Here is a 15076-nt window from a genome sequence, read left to right as displayed (position 1 = left end):
ATGCTGAGCCCCTCGTTAGGGGGGCTCGTTAGCGCAGCGCTGGGTTGGGGACAGACCTGTCACCCCGGGGGGGGCTCCTGCTCCTTCCGAAACCCAAAACGGGGTGAATCAGGAGGGATTTGGGCCATAAATGAGCCTCTTGGCTAAAAAACCAAGAGAAATCATGTCCGGCCCCATCCCCGCGCGGTTCTGCTCTGCAGCGCTCTTTCCGTGTTGGCTAACGAAGATTGGGGTTAATTACCGCCTGGCTCGCCCCCCACGCCGCAGGAGGAGCCCGGCGTTGCCTCCCACCCCTCCGCTTGGTTTTCCGATTTCTCCTGGCTTCGTTAATTAATTTGGCTTCGTTAATCGGTTCCGCCTCGCTCCCTTCCTGGTTTTGAGTTGATTTCTTTCACTTTCCACCCATGGCGCCTGGTTCTTCCTTTCCGGGGTCCTCCCCAGACCCTCTCTGGCTCTCGCCTCCTCCTCTTGGACTCTTTGTGCCGCCTCCCGAGGTACCTGGTCCCCCCTACTCTTCCTCCCTGCCTCCTCCTCATCCTCACCGAGGATCTGCCCTCCCGGGGGAGCCGCAGACCCCCGGACGGTGCTTAAAAACGGGGGAGAACCCCCCAAAAAGAGCACGAGCGGCTTTGCGAGCGAGAAGAACCCCCGAGCATCCCGCTCGCGCGTTTCGGGGGGACCAAAACACCCCGAATTCACCGTTTCCCCGGTCAGGTTTGACACCGGGGTTGCTTGGGGAGCCCCCGAACCCCCGGTAGAACGTGGAGGAAGGGGGGGATGCGTAGGTTTTGGGGTTCCCCGCTCTGAACCCCCCGCCCGTGTGTCCCCGCAGGCCGAGACGGCGGCGAATCGCATCTGCAAGGTGTTGGCCGTCAACCAGGAGAACGAGCACCTCATGGAGGACTACGAGAAGCTGGCGTCCGACGTGAGTTGCGGGGTCCCCGGCCTCCCCGCGCCCCAAAACCCCATTTCTTCCTTAAACCCCATTTTCCCCGTTCAACCCCGTTTAACCCCATTTTCCCCATTAGACCCCGTTTCTCCCTTAAACCCCATTTTCCCCATTCAACCCCGCTTAACCCCATTTTCCCCATTAGACCCCGTTTCTCCCTTAAACCCCGTTTTCCCCATTCGACCCCATTTAACCCCATGTTCCCCATTAAACCCCGTTTCTCCCTTAAACCCCATTTTCCCCGTTCAACCCCGCTTAACCCCATTTTCCCCATTAGACCCCGTTTCTCCCTTAAACCCCGTTTTCCCCGTTCAACCCCGCTTAACCCCATTTTCCCCATTAGACCCCGTTTCCCCCTTAAACCCCGTTTTCCCCATTCGACCCCGTTTAACCCCATTTTCCCCATTAGACCCCGTTTCTCCCTTAAACCCCGTTTTCCCCATTCAACCCCGCTTAACCCCATTTTCCCCATTAGACCCCGTTTCTCCCTTAAACCCCGTTTTCCCCATTCAACCCCGTTTAACCCCATTTTCCCCATTAGACCCCGTTTCTCCCTTAAACCCCGTTTTCCCCATTCAACCCCGTTTAACCCCATTTTCCCCATTAGACCCCGTTTCTCCCTTAAACCCCATTTTCCCCATTAGACCCCGTTTCTCCCTTAAACCCCGTTTTCCCCGTTCAACCCCGTTTAACCCCATTTTCCCCATTAGACCCCGTTTCTCCCTTAAACCCCATTTTCCCCGTTCAACCCCGTTTAACCCCATTTTCCCCATTAGACCCCGTTTCTCCCTTAAACCCCATTTTCCCCGTTCAACCCCGTTTAACCCCATTTTCCCCATTAGACCCCGTTTCTCCCTTAAACCCCATTTTCCCCGTTCAACCCCGTTTAACCCCATGTTCCCCATTAGACCCCATTTCTCCCTTAAACCCCATTTTCCCCATTCAACCCCGTTTAACCCCATTTTCCCCATTAGACCCCGTTTCTCCCTTAAACCCCGTTTTCCCCATTCAACCCCGTTTAACCCCATTTTCCCCATTAGACCCCATTTCTCCCTTAAACCCCATTTTCCCCATTCAACCCCGTTTAACCCCATTTTCCCCATTAGACCCCATTTCTCCCTTAAACCCCGTTTTCCCCGTTTAACCCCATTTAACCCCATTTTCCCCATTAGACCCCGTTTCTCCCTTAAACCCCGTTTTCCCCGTTTTACCCCGTTTAACCCCATTTTCCCCATTAGACCCCATTTCTCCCTTAAACCCCGTTTTCCCCGTTCAACCCCATTTAACCCCATTTTCCCCATTAGACCCCATTTCTCCCTTAAACCCCATTTTCCCCGTTCAACCCCGTTTAACCCCATTTTCCCCATTAGACCCCGTTTCTCCCTTAAACCCCGTTTTCCCCGTTTAACCCCATTTAACCCCATTTTCCCCATTAGACCCCGTTTCTCCCTTAAACCCCGTTTTCCCCATTCAACCCCGTTTAACCCCATTTTCCCCATTAGACCCCGTTTCTCCCTTAAACCCCGTTTTCCCCATTCAACCCCGCTTAACCCCATTTTCCCCATTAGACCCCGTTTCTCCCTTAAACCCCGTTTTCCCCGTTCAACCCCGTTTAACCCCATTTTCCCCATTAGACCCCGTTTCTCCCTTAAACCCCGTTTTCCCCATTCAACCCCGTTTAACCCCATTTTCCCCATTAGACCCCGTTTCTCCCTTAAACCCCTTTTTCCCCATTCAACCCCGTTTGCTCCATTAAACCCTGTTAAACCCCGTTTTCCCTGTTAAACCCCGTTTGCTCCATTAAACCCCATATTCTCCATTAAACCCCATATTCTCCATTAAACTCCGTTAAACCCCGTTTTCCCTATTAAACCTCATTTTCCCCATTAAACCCTGTATTCTCCATTAAACCTCGTTTTCCCATTAAACCCCATTTCCCCCATTAAACCCCGTTTTCCCCATTTAACCCCGTTTTCCCATTAAACCCCATTTTCCCCATTAAACCCCGTTTTCCCCATTTAACCCCGTTTTCCCATTAAACCCCATTTCCCCCATTTAACCCCGTTTTCCCCATTTAACCCCGTTTTCCCCATTCAACCCCATTTCCCCATTCAACCCCATTTCCCCATTCAACCCCTTTTTCCCTGTTAAATCCCGTTTTCCCCATTCAACCCCGTATTCTCCATTAAACCCCATTTTCTCATTAAACCCCGTTTTCCTCATTCAACCCCGTATTCTCCATTAAACCCCATTTCCCATTAAACCCCGTTTTCCCCATTAAACCCCGTTTTCCCCACTCAACCCCATTTCCCCATTAAACCCCATATTCTCCATTAAACCTCATATTCTCTGTTAAACTCCGTTAAACCCCATTTCCCCGTTAAACCCCATTTCCCCATTAAACCCATTTCCCCATTAAACCCCGTTTCCCCATTAAACCCCATTTCTCCATTAAACCCCATTTCTCCATTAAGCCCCGTATTCTCCATTAAACCCCATTTCCCCATTAAACCCCGTTTCCTCCATTAAGCCCCATATTCTCCATTAAACCCCATTTCTCCATTAAACCCTGTTTTCCCTTTTAAGCCCCGTTTTCCCCGTTAAGCCCCGTATTCTCCATTAAACCCCATTTCCCCATTAAACCCCATTTCCCCATTAAACCCCGTTTCCTCCATTAAGCCCCATATTCTCCATTAAACCCCATTTCTCCATTAAACCCCGTTTTCCCCGTTAAGCCCCGTTTTCCCCATTAAACCCTATTTCCCCGTTAAGCCCCGTTTTCCCCATTAAACCCCATATTCCCCATTGAACCCCATTTCCCCGTTAAACCCCGTTTTCCCCATTAAACCCCGTTTTCCCCATTAAACCCCGTTTCCCCGTTAAACCCCGTTTTCCCATTAAACCCCATATTCCCCATTAAACCCCATTTCCTCATTAAACCCCATTTTCCCCATTAAACCCCGTTTTCCTATTAAACCCCGTTTTCCCATTAAACCCCATATTCTCCATTAAACCCCATATTCTCCATTAAACCCCATATTCTCCATTAAACTCCGTTAAACCCCGTTTTCCCTATTAAACCCGATTTTCCCCATTAAACCTTGTTTCTCCGTTAAACCCCGTTTTCTCCATTAAACCCCGTTTTCTCCATTAAACCCCGTTTTCCCCATTAAACCCCATATTCCCCATTCAACCCCATTTCCCCGTTAAACCCCACATTCTCTATTACACCCCGTTTTCCCCGTTAAACCCCGTTAAACCCCGTTTTCCCCGTTAAACCCCATATTCCCCATTCAACCCCATTTCCCCGTTAAACCCCGTTTTCCCCGTTAAACCCCACATTCTCTATTACACCCCGTTTTCCCCGTTAAACCCCGTTAAACCCCGTTTTCCCCGTTAAACCCCATTTCCCCGTTAAACCCCATTTCCCCGTTAAACCCCACATTCTCTCTTACACCCCCTTTTCCCCGTTAAACCCCGTTTTCCCCGTTAAACCCCGTTCATCCCCATCCCCGCAGCTACTGGAGTGGATCAAGCGCACCATCCCGTGGCTCGAGGACCGCAGCCCCCAGAAAACCATCGCCGAGATGCAGCAGAAACTGGAGGATTTCCGCGACTACCGACGCGTCCACAAACCCCCCAAGGTGCAGGAGAAGTGTCAGCTCGAGATCAACTTCAACACCCTGCAGACCAAGCTCCGGCTCAGCAACCGCCCCGCGTTCATGCCCTCCGAGGGGAAGATGGTCTCGGTGAGAGATGGTTGGCGTCCTCCATCTTGGTGCTCTCCCAGAGTGGGTTTGGCGATGGATTCCTCGCCAAAACGCGGCCAAAACGCCTTTGGGGGGCTCGTGGTGATGAAGGCGATGGAGCCGCAAACCGTGGGTCCCCGCTGAGCCCCGTCCCCGCCATCCCCAGGACATCAACAACGGGTGGCAGCACCTGGAGCAGGCGGAAAAGGGCTACGAGGAATGGCTCCTCAACGAGATCCGGCGCCTGGAGCGGCTCGATCATCTGGCAGAGAAGTTCCGGCAGAAAGCGTCCATCCACGAGGCCTGGACCGAAGGTGGGGACGGAGGGGGTCGTGGCCACCAAGTACGAGTCGCCCCCACAGTGACGGAGCGCTCGAGCCCTTTTATAAGGCGCCGGGAACGGGGGGACCGTCCCTGCTGTGGGGACGATGTGACAGACCTGGGGGTCCTGGGGGCGGCTGGGTGACCGTGAGCCAGCACCGGGCCCTTGTGGCCAACCTGACTTTAGTGACGTTTGGAGCCCTGGGGTGATTCGGGCGCCATTTTGAGCCCTGAGGTGATTCTGGCGCCATTTTGAGCCCTGAGGTGATTCTGGTGCCATTTTTTGAGGTGACTCTGGCGCCATTTGGACCCTGAGGTGATTCTGGTGCCATTTTTTGGGGTGATTCTGGTGCCATTTTGAGCCCTGAGGTGATTTTGGGGCCATGTTGCCCCTCAGGTGATTCTGGTGTCATTTTTTGAGGTGATTCTGGCGCCATTTGGACCCTGAGGTGATTCTGGCGCCATTTTTTGAGGTGGCTTTGGTGCCATTTTGAGCCTGAGGTGATTCTGGTGCCATTTTTTGGGGTGATTCTGGTGCCATTTTGAACCCTGAGATGATTCTGGTGCCATTTTGACCCATTGGTGATTCTGGCGCCATTTTGAGCCCTGAGGTGATTCTGGTGCCATTTTTTGAGGTGATTCTGGTGCCATTTTGAGCCCTGAGGTGATTCTGGTGCCATTTTTTGATGTGATTCTGGTGCCATTTTGACCCTGAGGTGATTTTGGGGCCATTTTGACCCTGAGGTGATTCTGGCGCCATTTTTTGAGGTGATTCTGGCGCCATTTTGACCCTGAGGTGATTCTGGTGCCATTTTTTGAGGTGATTCTGGTGCCATTTTGACCCTGAGGTGATTCTGGCGCCATTTTTTGAGGTGATTCTGGCGCCATTTTGACCCTGAGGTGATTCTGGTGCCATTTTTTGAGCCGATTCTGGCGCCATTTTGACCCCATTATCGATCAATCCCAAAGGGTGGGTGTCAGGAGATGGAGCCATCCCTGCCCACCAGTGACAGGACAAGGACTTCAACCCAGAACCCAGGAGCTTCCCCTTAACCATGAGCAGAACCCCCTTCCTGGTGAGGGTGGACCAGGCTCCCCAGGGGCTGCGGAGCCACCCCGACCCGCCCCGGGGCTCCGGGGGCTCCGTGTGGCGCTGAGCCCGGCCCCTGCGTCCCCAGGCAAGGAGGCCCTGCTGCGGCACAAGGACTACGAGAGCGCCACGCTGTCCGACATCAAAGCCCTCATCAGGAAGCACGAGGCCTTCGAGAGCGACCTGGCCGCCCACCAGGACCGCGTGGAGCAGATCGCGGCCATCGCGCAGGAGCTCAAGTACGGACCGGACACCCCAAAACACCCCAGGACACCCCCAGACACCCCCGGACACCCCCGGACACCCCCAGACACCTTCAGACACCCCCAGACACCCCAGGACACCCCCGGACACCTCCAGACACCCCCAGACATCCCTGGACACCCCAAAACACCCCAGGACACCCCCGGACACCTCCAGACACCCCCAGACATCCCTGGATACCCCCAAACACCTTCAGACACCCCCAGACATCCCTGGACACCCCAAAACACCCCAGGACACCCCCAGACACCTCCAGACACCCCCAGACATCCCTGGACACCCCCAAACACCTTCAGACACCCCCAGACAGCCCTGGATACCCCCAGACACCCCAGGACACCCCCGGACACCTCCAGACACCCCCAGACATCCCTGGACACCCCCAAACACCTCCAGACACCCCTAAGCACCCCAAAACACCCCTGGACACCCCCAAACACCTCCAGACACCCCCAGACATCCCTGGATGCCCCCAAACACCTTCAGACACCCCCAGACACCCAAGGATGCCCCCAGACATCCCTGGACACCCCAAAACACCCCAGGACACCCCCAGACACCTCCAGACACCCCTGGATACCCCCAGACACCTTCAGACACCCCAAAACACCCCAGGACACCCCCATAACACCTCCAGACACCCCCAGACATCCCTGGATACCCCCAGACACCTTCAGACACCCCAAAACACCCCTGGACACCCCCAAACACCTCCAGACACCCCCAGACATCCCTGGACACCCCCAAACACCTCCAGACACCCCCAGACATCCCTGGATGCCCCCAAACACCTTCAGACACCCCCAGACATCCCTGGACACCCCCAAACACCCCAGGACACCCCCAAACACCTCCAGACATCCCTGGACACCCCCAGACACCTTCAGACACCCCCAGACAGCCCTGGACACCCCCAGACACCTCCAGACACCCCCAGACATCCCTGGATACCCCCAAACACCTCCAGACACCCCCAGACATCCCTGGATGCCCCCAAACACCTTCAGACACCCCCAGACACCCAAGGATGCCCCCAGACACCCCCAGACATCCCTGGACACCCCAAAACACCCCAGGACACCCCCAAACACCTCCAGACATCCCTGGACACCCCCAGACACCTTCAGACACCCCCAGACAGCCCTGGACACCCCCAAACACCTCCAGACACCCCCAGACATCCCTGGATGCCCCCAAACACCTTCAGACACCCCCAGACACCCAAGGATGCCCCCAGACACCCCCAGACATCCCTGGACACCCCAAAACACCCCAGGACACCCCCAAACACCTTCAGACACCCCCAGACATCCCTGGACACCCCCAAACACCTTCAGACACCCCCAGACAGCCCTGGATACCCCCAGACACCTCCAGACACCCCAAAACACCCCAGGACACCCCCGGACAACACCAGACACCCCCAGACATCCCTAGACACCCCAAAACACCTTCAGACACCCCCAGACAGCCCTGGACACCCCCAAACACCCCAGGACACCCCCAAACACCTCCAGACATCCCTGGACACCCCCAGACACCTTCAGACACCCCCAGACAGCCCTGGACACCCCCAGACACCTCCAGACACCCCCAGACATCCCTGGATACCCCCAAACACCTCCAGACACCCCCAGACATCCCTGGATGCCCCCAAACACCTTCAGACACCCCCAGACACCCAAGGATGCCCCCAGACACCCCCAGACATCCCTGGACACCCCAAAACACCCCAGGACACCCCCAAACACCTTCAGACACCCCCAGACATCCCTGGACACCCCCAAACACCTTCAGACACCCCCAGACAGCCCTGGATACCCCCAGACACCTCCAGACACCCCAAAACACCCCAGGACACCCCCGGACAACACCAGACACCCCCAGACATCCCTAGACACCCCAAAACACCTTCAGACACCCCCAGACAGCCCTGGACACCCCCAAACACCTTCAGACACCCCCAGACACCTCCAGACACCCCCAGACACCTCCAGACACCCCTAAGCACCCCAAAACACCCCTGGACACCCCCAAACACCTTCAGACACCCCCAGACATCCCTGGACACCCCCAAACACCTCCAGACACCCCTAAGCACCCCAAAACACCCCTGGACACCCCCAAACACCTTCAGACACCCCCAGACACCCAAGGATGCCCCCAGACACCCCCAGACATCCCTGGACACCCCAAAACACCCCAGGACACCTCCAGACACCTCCAGACACCCCTGGATACCCCCAGACATCCCTGGACACCCCAAAACACCCCAGGACACCCCCATAACACCTCCAGACACCCCCAGACATCCCTGGATGCCCCCAAACACCTTCAGACACCCCAGGACACCCCCAGACATCCCTGGACACCCCCAAACACCTTCAGACACCCCCAGACACCCCAGGACACCCCCAGACACCTTCAGACACTTCAGGACACCCCAAAACACCCCTGGACACCCCCAAACACCCCTGACACTGCAGGCCACCCTAGGACCCCCCATAACACCTCAAGACACCCCAGGACACCCCCAGAACACCCCTGACACCGCAGGCTATCCTAGGACCCCCCCAGGACACCCCCAGACACCCCAGGACACCCCCAAACACCCTCAGACACCCCAAAACACCTCCCCAACCACCCCGTGCTCCCTGCACACCCCCCATCCCGGGGCTCCGGCGCAGACAGAGCCCCATTGTTCTCCTTCCCCACCCCGTCCCCCCCGCCTCCATCGCCTTTCTGTTCCGGGCCCCCCCCCCCCCCCGCCCCAAGCCAGATAAACCCGTGTACAATTAGCACACCCAATTAGCACACACACCCAATTAGCACACACACCTAATTAGCACACACACCCAATTAGCACACGCGGCCCTGAATGGGGCCCTTATCCCCTCCATAACCGGGATGCGGGGACCAGATCCCGGTCGCGCACTCCATGGGGTCTTTACGGAGCCACGGGGAGATGGGAGCCGGGTTTTTGGGGAGCTTTGCGGGTCCCCTCCCACCCCCCCCCCAAATCTCAGCGCCCCCCTTCCCCGCGCCCCCCAAACGGCGGTGTTTTCCCTTTTAAAGCGAGCTGGATTACTACGACTCGCCCAGCGTCAACGCGCGGTGCCAGAAGATCTGCGACCAGTGGGACGTGCTGGGCTCCCTGACCCACAGCAGGAGGGAGGCGCTGGAGGTGAGCGAGGGGGGGACGTGGGGACATTAGGGGGACGCGGTCACCTCGTTTTCCTCCGCCGCTGACGCCCCCCCTACCCGCTCAGAAAACGGAGAAGCAGCTGGAAACCATCGACGAGCTGCACCTGGAATACGCCAAGCGGGCAGCTCCCTTCAACAACTGGATGGAGAGCGCCATGGAGGACCTGCAGGACATGTTCATCGTGCACACCATCGAGGAGATTGAGGTGATTGAGGGGGGGGACGGGGCCCTGTGGCCTTCAGTGCCCCCCCCGCCCCCCGCCCTGAGATGTTTGCGGGTGGTTTGGGGCGGTTTTTAGGTGTTTTGGGGCGGTTTTTGGAGCTGAGCCTCGGTGGTGTTGCGCTTGAATAAGGGGGTTAGTTCGGGTGTTGTCAGGATATGCTTGGGGAAAATAGGTGTAGGTGTAGTAGAGATGTAGATGTAGATATAGATAGATGTAGGTGTAGATATAGATATAGATAGATAGAGATGTAGATGTAGATATAGATATAGACGTAGGTGTAGATAGATATAGGTATAGGTATAGATAGAGGTATAGATAGATACAGATATAGATAGATGTAGATGTAGATGTAGATATAGATGTAGATATAGATGTAGGCATAGATGTAGATATAGATGTAGGCATAGATATAGATATAGGCATAAATATAGATATAGATAGATATATAGATATAGATACAGATATAGATATAGATAGATGTAGATATAGATATGGATGTAGATGTAGATGTAGACGTAGATATAGGCGTAGATGTAGATAGATAGATATAGATGTAGATATAGATATAGATGTAGATATAGATATATAGATATAGGCGTAGATATAGATGTAGATATAGGCGTAGATGTAGATAGATTAGATGTAGATATAGATATAGGCGTAGATATAGATGTAGATATAGGCGTAGATGTAGATAGATTAGATATAGATATAGATATAGGCGTAGATATAGATGTAGATATAGGCGTAGATATAGATGTAGATATAGGCGTAGATGTAGATAGATTAGATATAGATATAGATATAGGCGTAGATATAAATGTAGATATAGGCGTAGATATAGATGTAGATATAGGCGTAGATACAGATATAGATATAGATAGATAGGGGTATATACATATATATAATATATACAACCATAGCACCCTGAGAACACCCAATCTCATCTGATCTGGGAAGCTAAGCAGGGTCGGCCCCGGTCAGTACTTGGATGGGAGACCTTGTGGCCAGGAAGCCAATGGGACCTGGGGGGATTAGAAGGGGGTGGTCAGTAGGTCAGGGAGGTTCTCCTGCCCCTCCACTCTGCCCTTGAAAAGGGGTTTAGTTTGGATACTATCAGGATATACTTGGGGAACGTATATATGTATATATAATGTATACAGCCATAGCACCCTGAGAATGGCTGATCTGGGAAGCTAAGCAGGGTCAGCCCCGGTCAGTACTTGGATGGGAGACTGGAGCTGGAGAAGAGGAGACTGAGGGGGGATTAATTAATGGTTATCAATACAGAAAGGGTGCCCAGGGGGTTGTGGAGTCTCCTTCTCTGCACCATCCCAGCCCCCCTGGTTCCTGTGTCACCTCCTCTGGGTGCTCCTGCTCTGGACTAAAGGAGCTTTTGAGGTCCCTTCTGTGATCTGCGAGGTCCAGGGTGCCTGGAGGGGGGGGCCAAGCTGGTGTGACCCCCCTCATTCCTTTCTCCCCAGGGCCTCATCGCTGCCCACGACCAGTTCAAATCCACGCTGCCCGACGCCGACAAGGAGCGCGAGGCCATCCTGGGCATCCAGCGCGAAGCGCAGCGCATCGCCGACCTGCACGGCATCAAGCTCTCCCGGAGCAACCCCTACACCTCCGTCACCCCCCAGCTCATCAACTCCAAGTGGGAGCGGGTACGTGACCCCCCCCCGGGCCCTTCATTAGCGCGACGATGATTAATAATGAAGGGATCAACTGCGGCTCCTCCAGGGTTGTGCCTGGAGCTCCGTGGCTCTCCCAGGTTCTCCCGGCTCTCCCAGCCCCCCCGATCCCCGCGGGATCCCCACGGTCACCGGTCCTCATCCTGTTGTCCCCACAGGTGCAGCAGCTGGTCCCCAAGCGGGACCACGCGCTGCTGGAGGAGCAGAGCAAGCAGCAATCCAACGAGCACCTCCGGCGGCAGTTCGCCAGCCAGGCCAACGTGGTGGGGCCCTGGATCCAGACCAAGATGGAGGTATACGTATAGATATAGATATATAATGTATGCAGCCATAGCACACTGAGAACACCCCATCTCGTCTGATCTGGGAAGCTAAGCAGGGTCGGGCCCGGTCGGTACTTGGATGGGAGACCAGCTGGGAATAGCGGGTGCTGTGGGCTGAGCCAGCACAATGGGACCTGGGGGGGATTAGAAGGGGGTGGTCAGTAAGTCAGAGAGGTTCTCCTGCCCCTCACATATATAGATATATATTGATATCTCTATAATACATACAGCCATAACACCCTGGGAATGGCTGATCTGGGAAGCTAAGCAGGGTCAGACCCGGTCAGCACTTGGATGGGAGACCGTGTGGCCAGGAAGCCAATGGGACCTGTTGGGGATTAGAAGGGGGTGGTCGGTAGGTCAGAGAGGTTCTCCTGCCCCTCTACTCTGCCCTTGAAAAGGGGTTTAGTTCAGATAGCATCAGGATATACTTGAGGAACATATACATAGATATATAATATACATGCAGCCACACCACCCTGAGAATGCCCTATCTCAGCTGATCTGGGAAGTTAAGCAGGGTCGGGCCCGGTCAGCGCTTGGATGGGAGACCAGCTGGGAATAGCGGGTGCTGTGGGCTGAGCCAGCACTGGGCCCTTGTGGCCAGGAAGCCACTGGTACCCGGGGGGGATTAGAAGGGGGTGGTCAGTAGGTCAGAGAGGTTCTCCTGCCCTTCACATATATATATATATATATGTAGATATCTCTATAATACACACAGCCATGGCACCCTGAGGTTGGCTGATCTGGGAAGCTAAGCAGGGTCGGCCCCGGTCAGCACTTGGATGGGAGACCTTGTGGCCAGGAAGCCAATGGGACCTGGGGGGGATTAGAAGGGGGTGGTCAGTCCACCCCCTGACTCTCTGCGGTTCGGTGTTTTCGGTGCCGATCGCAGGAAATCGGGCGCATCTCCATCGAGCTGCACGGGACGCTGGAGGACCAGCTGGAGCAGCTCAAGCAGTACGAGCGGCGCATCGTGGAGTACAAACCCAACCTGGACCTGCTGGAGCAGCAGCACCAGCTCATCCAGGAGGCCCTGATCTTCGACAACAAGCACACCAACTACACCATGGAGGTGGGCGGGGGGCTGAGCTGGGCCTTGGGGCGCCCCACGGGGGGGTTGGGGACACCCAAAGGTGCCCTGTCCCACCCCTTTGGTGTAGGGGGTGTTCGGGGTGTCACCCATTGCCAGGGTCCTGCTCCCTCCTGTGGGTTTGGGGACACCCTTGATGTGCAGGGTGTCACCATTCGCTGGGGTTCTGCTCCCTCCTGTGGGTTTGGGGCACATCCAGGGGTTTGGGGACACCCAAAGGTGCCCTGTCCCACCCCTTTGGCACAGGGGGTGTCACCGGTCACTGGGGTCCCGCTCCCTCCTGTGGGTTTGGGGCACAATCAAGGGGTTTGGGGACACCCGTGGTGTGCAGGGTGTCACCATTCGCTGGGGTTCTGCTCCCTCCTGTGGGTTTGGGGCACAATCAGGGGGTTTGGGGACACCTGTGGTGTGCAGGGTGTCACCATTCGCTGGGGTTCTGCTCCCTCCTGTGGGTTTGGGGCACAATCAGGGGGTTTGGGGACACCCGTGGTGTGCAGGGTGTCACCATTCGCTGGGGTCCTGCTCCCTCCCGTGGGTTTGGGGCACAATCAGGGGGTTTGGGGACACCTGTGGTCTGCAGGGTGTCACCATTCACTGGGGTTCTGCTCCCTCCTGTGGGTTTGGGGCACATCCAGGTGTTTGGGGACACCCAAAGGTGCCCTGTCCCACCCCTTTGGTGTAGGGGGTGTTCGGGGTGTCACCCATTGCCAGGGTCCCGCTCCCTCCTGTGGGTTTGGGGCACATCCAGGGGTTTGGGGACACCCAAATGTGCCCTGTCCCACCCCTTTGGCGCAGGGGGTGTCGGGGTGTCACCCATTGCCAGGGTCCTGCTCCCTCCTGTGGGTTTGGGGCGCATCCAGGTGTTTGGGGACACCCAGAGGTGCCCTGTCCCACCCCTTTGGCACAGGGGGTGTCACCGGTCACTGGGGTCCCGCTCCCTCCTGTGGGTTTGGGGCACAATCAAGGGGTTTGGGGACACCCGTGGTGTGCAGGGTGTCACCATTCGCTGGGGTTCTGCTCCCTCCTGTGGGTTTGGGGCGCATCCAGGGGTTTGGGGACACCCAAAGGTGCCCTGTCCCACCCCTTTGGCACAGGGGGTGTCACCGGTCACTGGGGTCCCGCTCCCTCCTGTGGGTTTGGGGCACAATCAAGGGGTTTGGGGACACCCGTGGTGTGCAGGGTGTCACCATTCGCTGGGGTCCTGCTCCCTCCTGTGGGTTTGGGGCACATCCAGGTGTTTGGGGACACCCAAAGGTGCCCTGTCCCACCCCTTTGGCGCAGGGGGTGTCGGGGTGTCACCCATTGCCAGGGTCCTGCTCCCTCCTGTGGGTTTGGGGCACATCCAGGGGTTTGGGGACACCCAAAGGTGCCCTGTCCCACCCCTTTGGCGCAGGGGGTGTCGGGGTGTCACCCATTGCCAGGGTCCTGCTCCCTCCTGTGGGTTTGGGGCACATCCAGGGGTTTGGGGACACCCAAATGTGCCCTGTCCCACCCCTTTGGCGCAGGGGGTGTCACCAGGTTCCGCTCCCTCCCCCGAGTGTTGGGGTGCACCCGGAGGGCTCAACCACCCCCAGAAGTGCCCTTGTCCCCCTGCTTTGCAGCCGGGGTGTCACCCGTAACCGGGTGTCACCAGTAACCGGGTGTCACCGGTAACCGGGTGTCACCGGTAACCGCGTCCCTGAGGCGGAGGGAGCGTGGAACGCGGCGCCGGGGGGGGCGGACACGGGGTGTCCCCTGGCGAGGGGGTGTCCCCTGGCGAGGGGGTGTCCCTCAGCGCCGTGTCCCCGCAGCACATCCGCGTGGGCTGGGAGCAGCTCCTCACCACCATCGCCCGCACCATCAACGAGGTGGAGAACCAGATCCTGACGCGCGACGCCAAGGGCATCAGCCAGGAGCAGCTGCAGGAGTTCCGCGCCTCCTTCAACCACTTCGACAAGGTACCGGGGGGGCTCCCGAAACACGGGGGGGGCTCCCGAACCCCCCCTGGGGGCTCCTGAACCCCCCGGGGGTGCTGGGGCACCCGTGGCCCCCCCAAAGCTCCTGCAGCTCCTTCAGGGGGCGGCAGCAAAATTCGACTCAGGGGTCCCACTAATGGGGTCTCGTTGTCCCCTTGTGTGTCCTTGCCCCCCACCGTATGTCCCTGACCCCCCCATATGTCTCTCTGA

At 56.6% G+C, this 15076-nt stretch overlaps 1 protein-coding gene and 2 pseudogenes across 4 annotated transcripts in view; all 3 read left to right on the top strand.

Moving 5' to 3' along the window:
- Positions 1-15076, top strand: part of ACTN4 (actinin alpha 4) — a 34435-nt gene that overhangs the window by 13100 nt on the left and 6259 nt on the right. For all 4 annotated transcript variants that reach the window (XM_065859391.2, XM_065859388.2, XM_065859390.2 and 1 more), the window contains exons 9-18: positions 833-925; positions 4468-4698; positions 4865-5012; positions 6198-6348; positions 9449-9557; positions 9643-9783; positions 11286-11468; positions 11654-11788; positions 12714-12893; positions 14702-14848. In XM_065859391.2, coding sequence (XP_065715463.1) covers positions 833-925; positions 4468-4698; positions 4865-5012; positions 6198-6348; positions 9449-9557; positions 9643-9783; positions 11286-11468; positions 11654-11788; positions 12714-12893; positions 14702-14848 — 1518 coding nt within the window. The remainder of the gene's footprint in view (positions 1-832; positions 926-4467; positions 4699-4864; positions 5013-6197; positions 6349-9448; positions 9558-9642; positions 9784-11285; positions 11469-11653; positions 11789-12713; positions 12894-14701; positions 14849-15076) is intronic.
- LOC136114174 (5S ribosomal RNA) lies at positions 11816-11934 on the top strand (annotated as a pseudogene).
- LOC136114175 (5S ribosomal RNA) lies at positions 12280-12398 on the top strand (annotated as a pseudogene).

This window comes from Patagioenas fasciata, chromosome 33, assembly GCF_037038585.1.
Source record: "Patagioenas fasciata isolate bPatFas1 chromosome 33, bPatFas1.hap1, whole genome shotgun sequence".
In the NCBI taxonomy this organism is placed as follows: domain Eukaryota; kingdom Metazoa; phylum Chordata; class Aves; order Columbiformes; family Columbidae; genus Patagioenas; species Patagioenas fasciata.
This window is presented reverse-complemented; position numbering and strand designations above follow the sequence as displayed.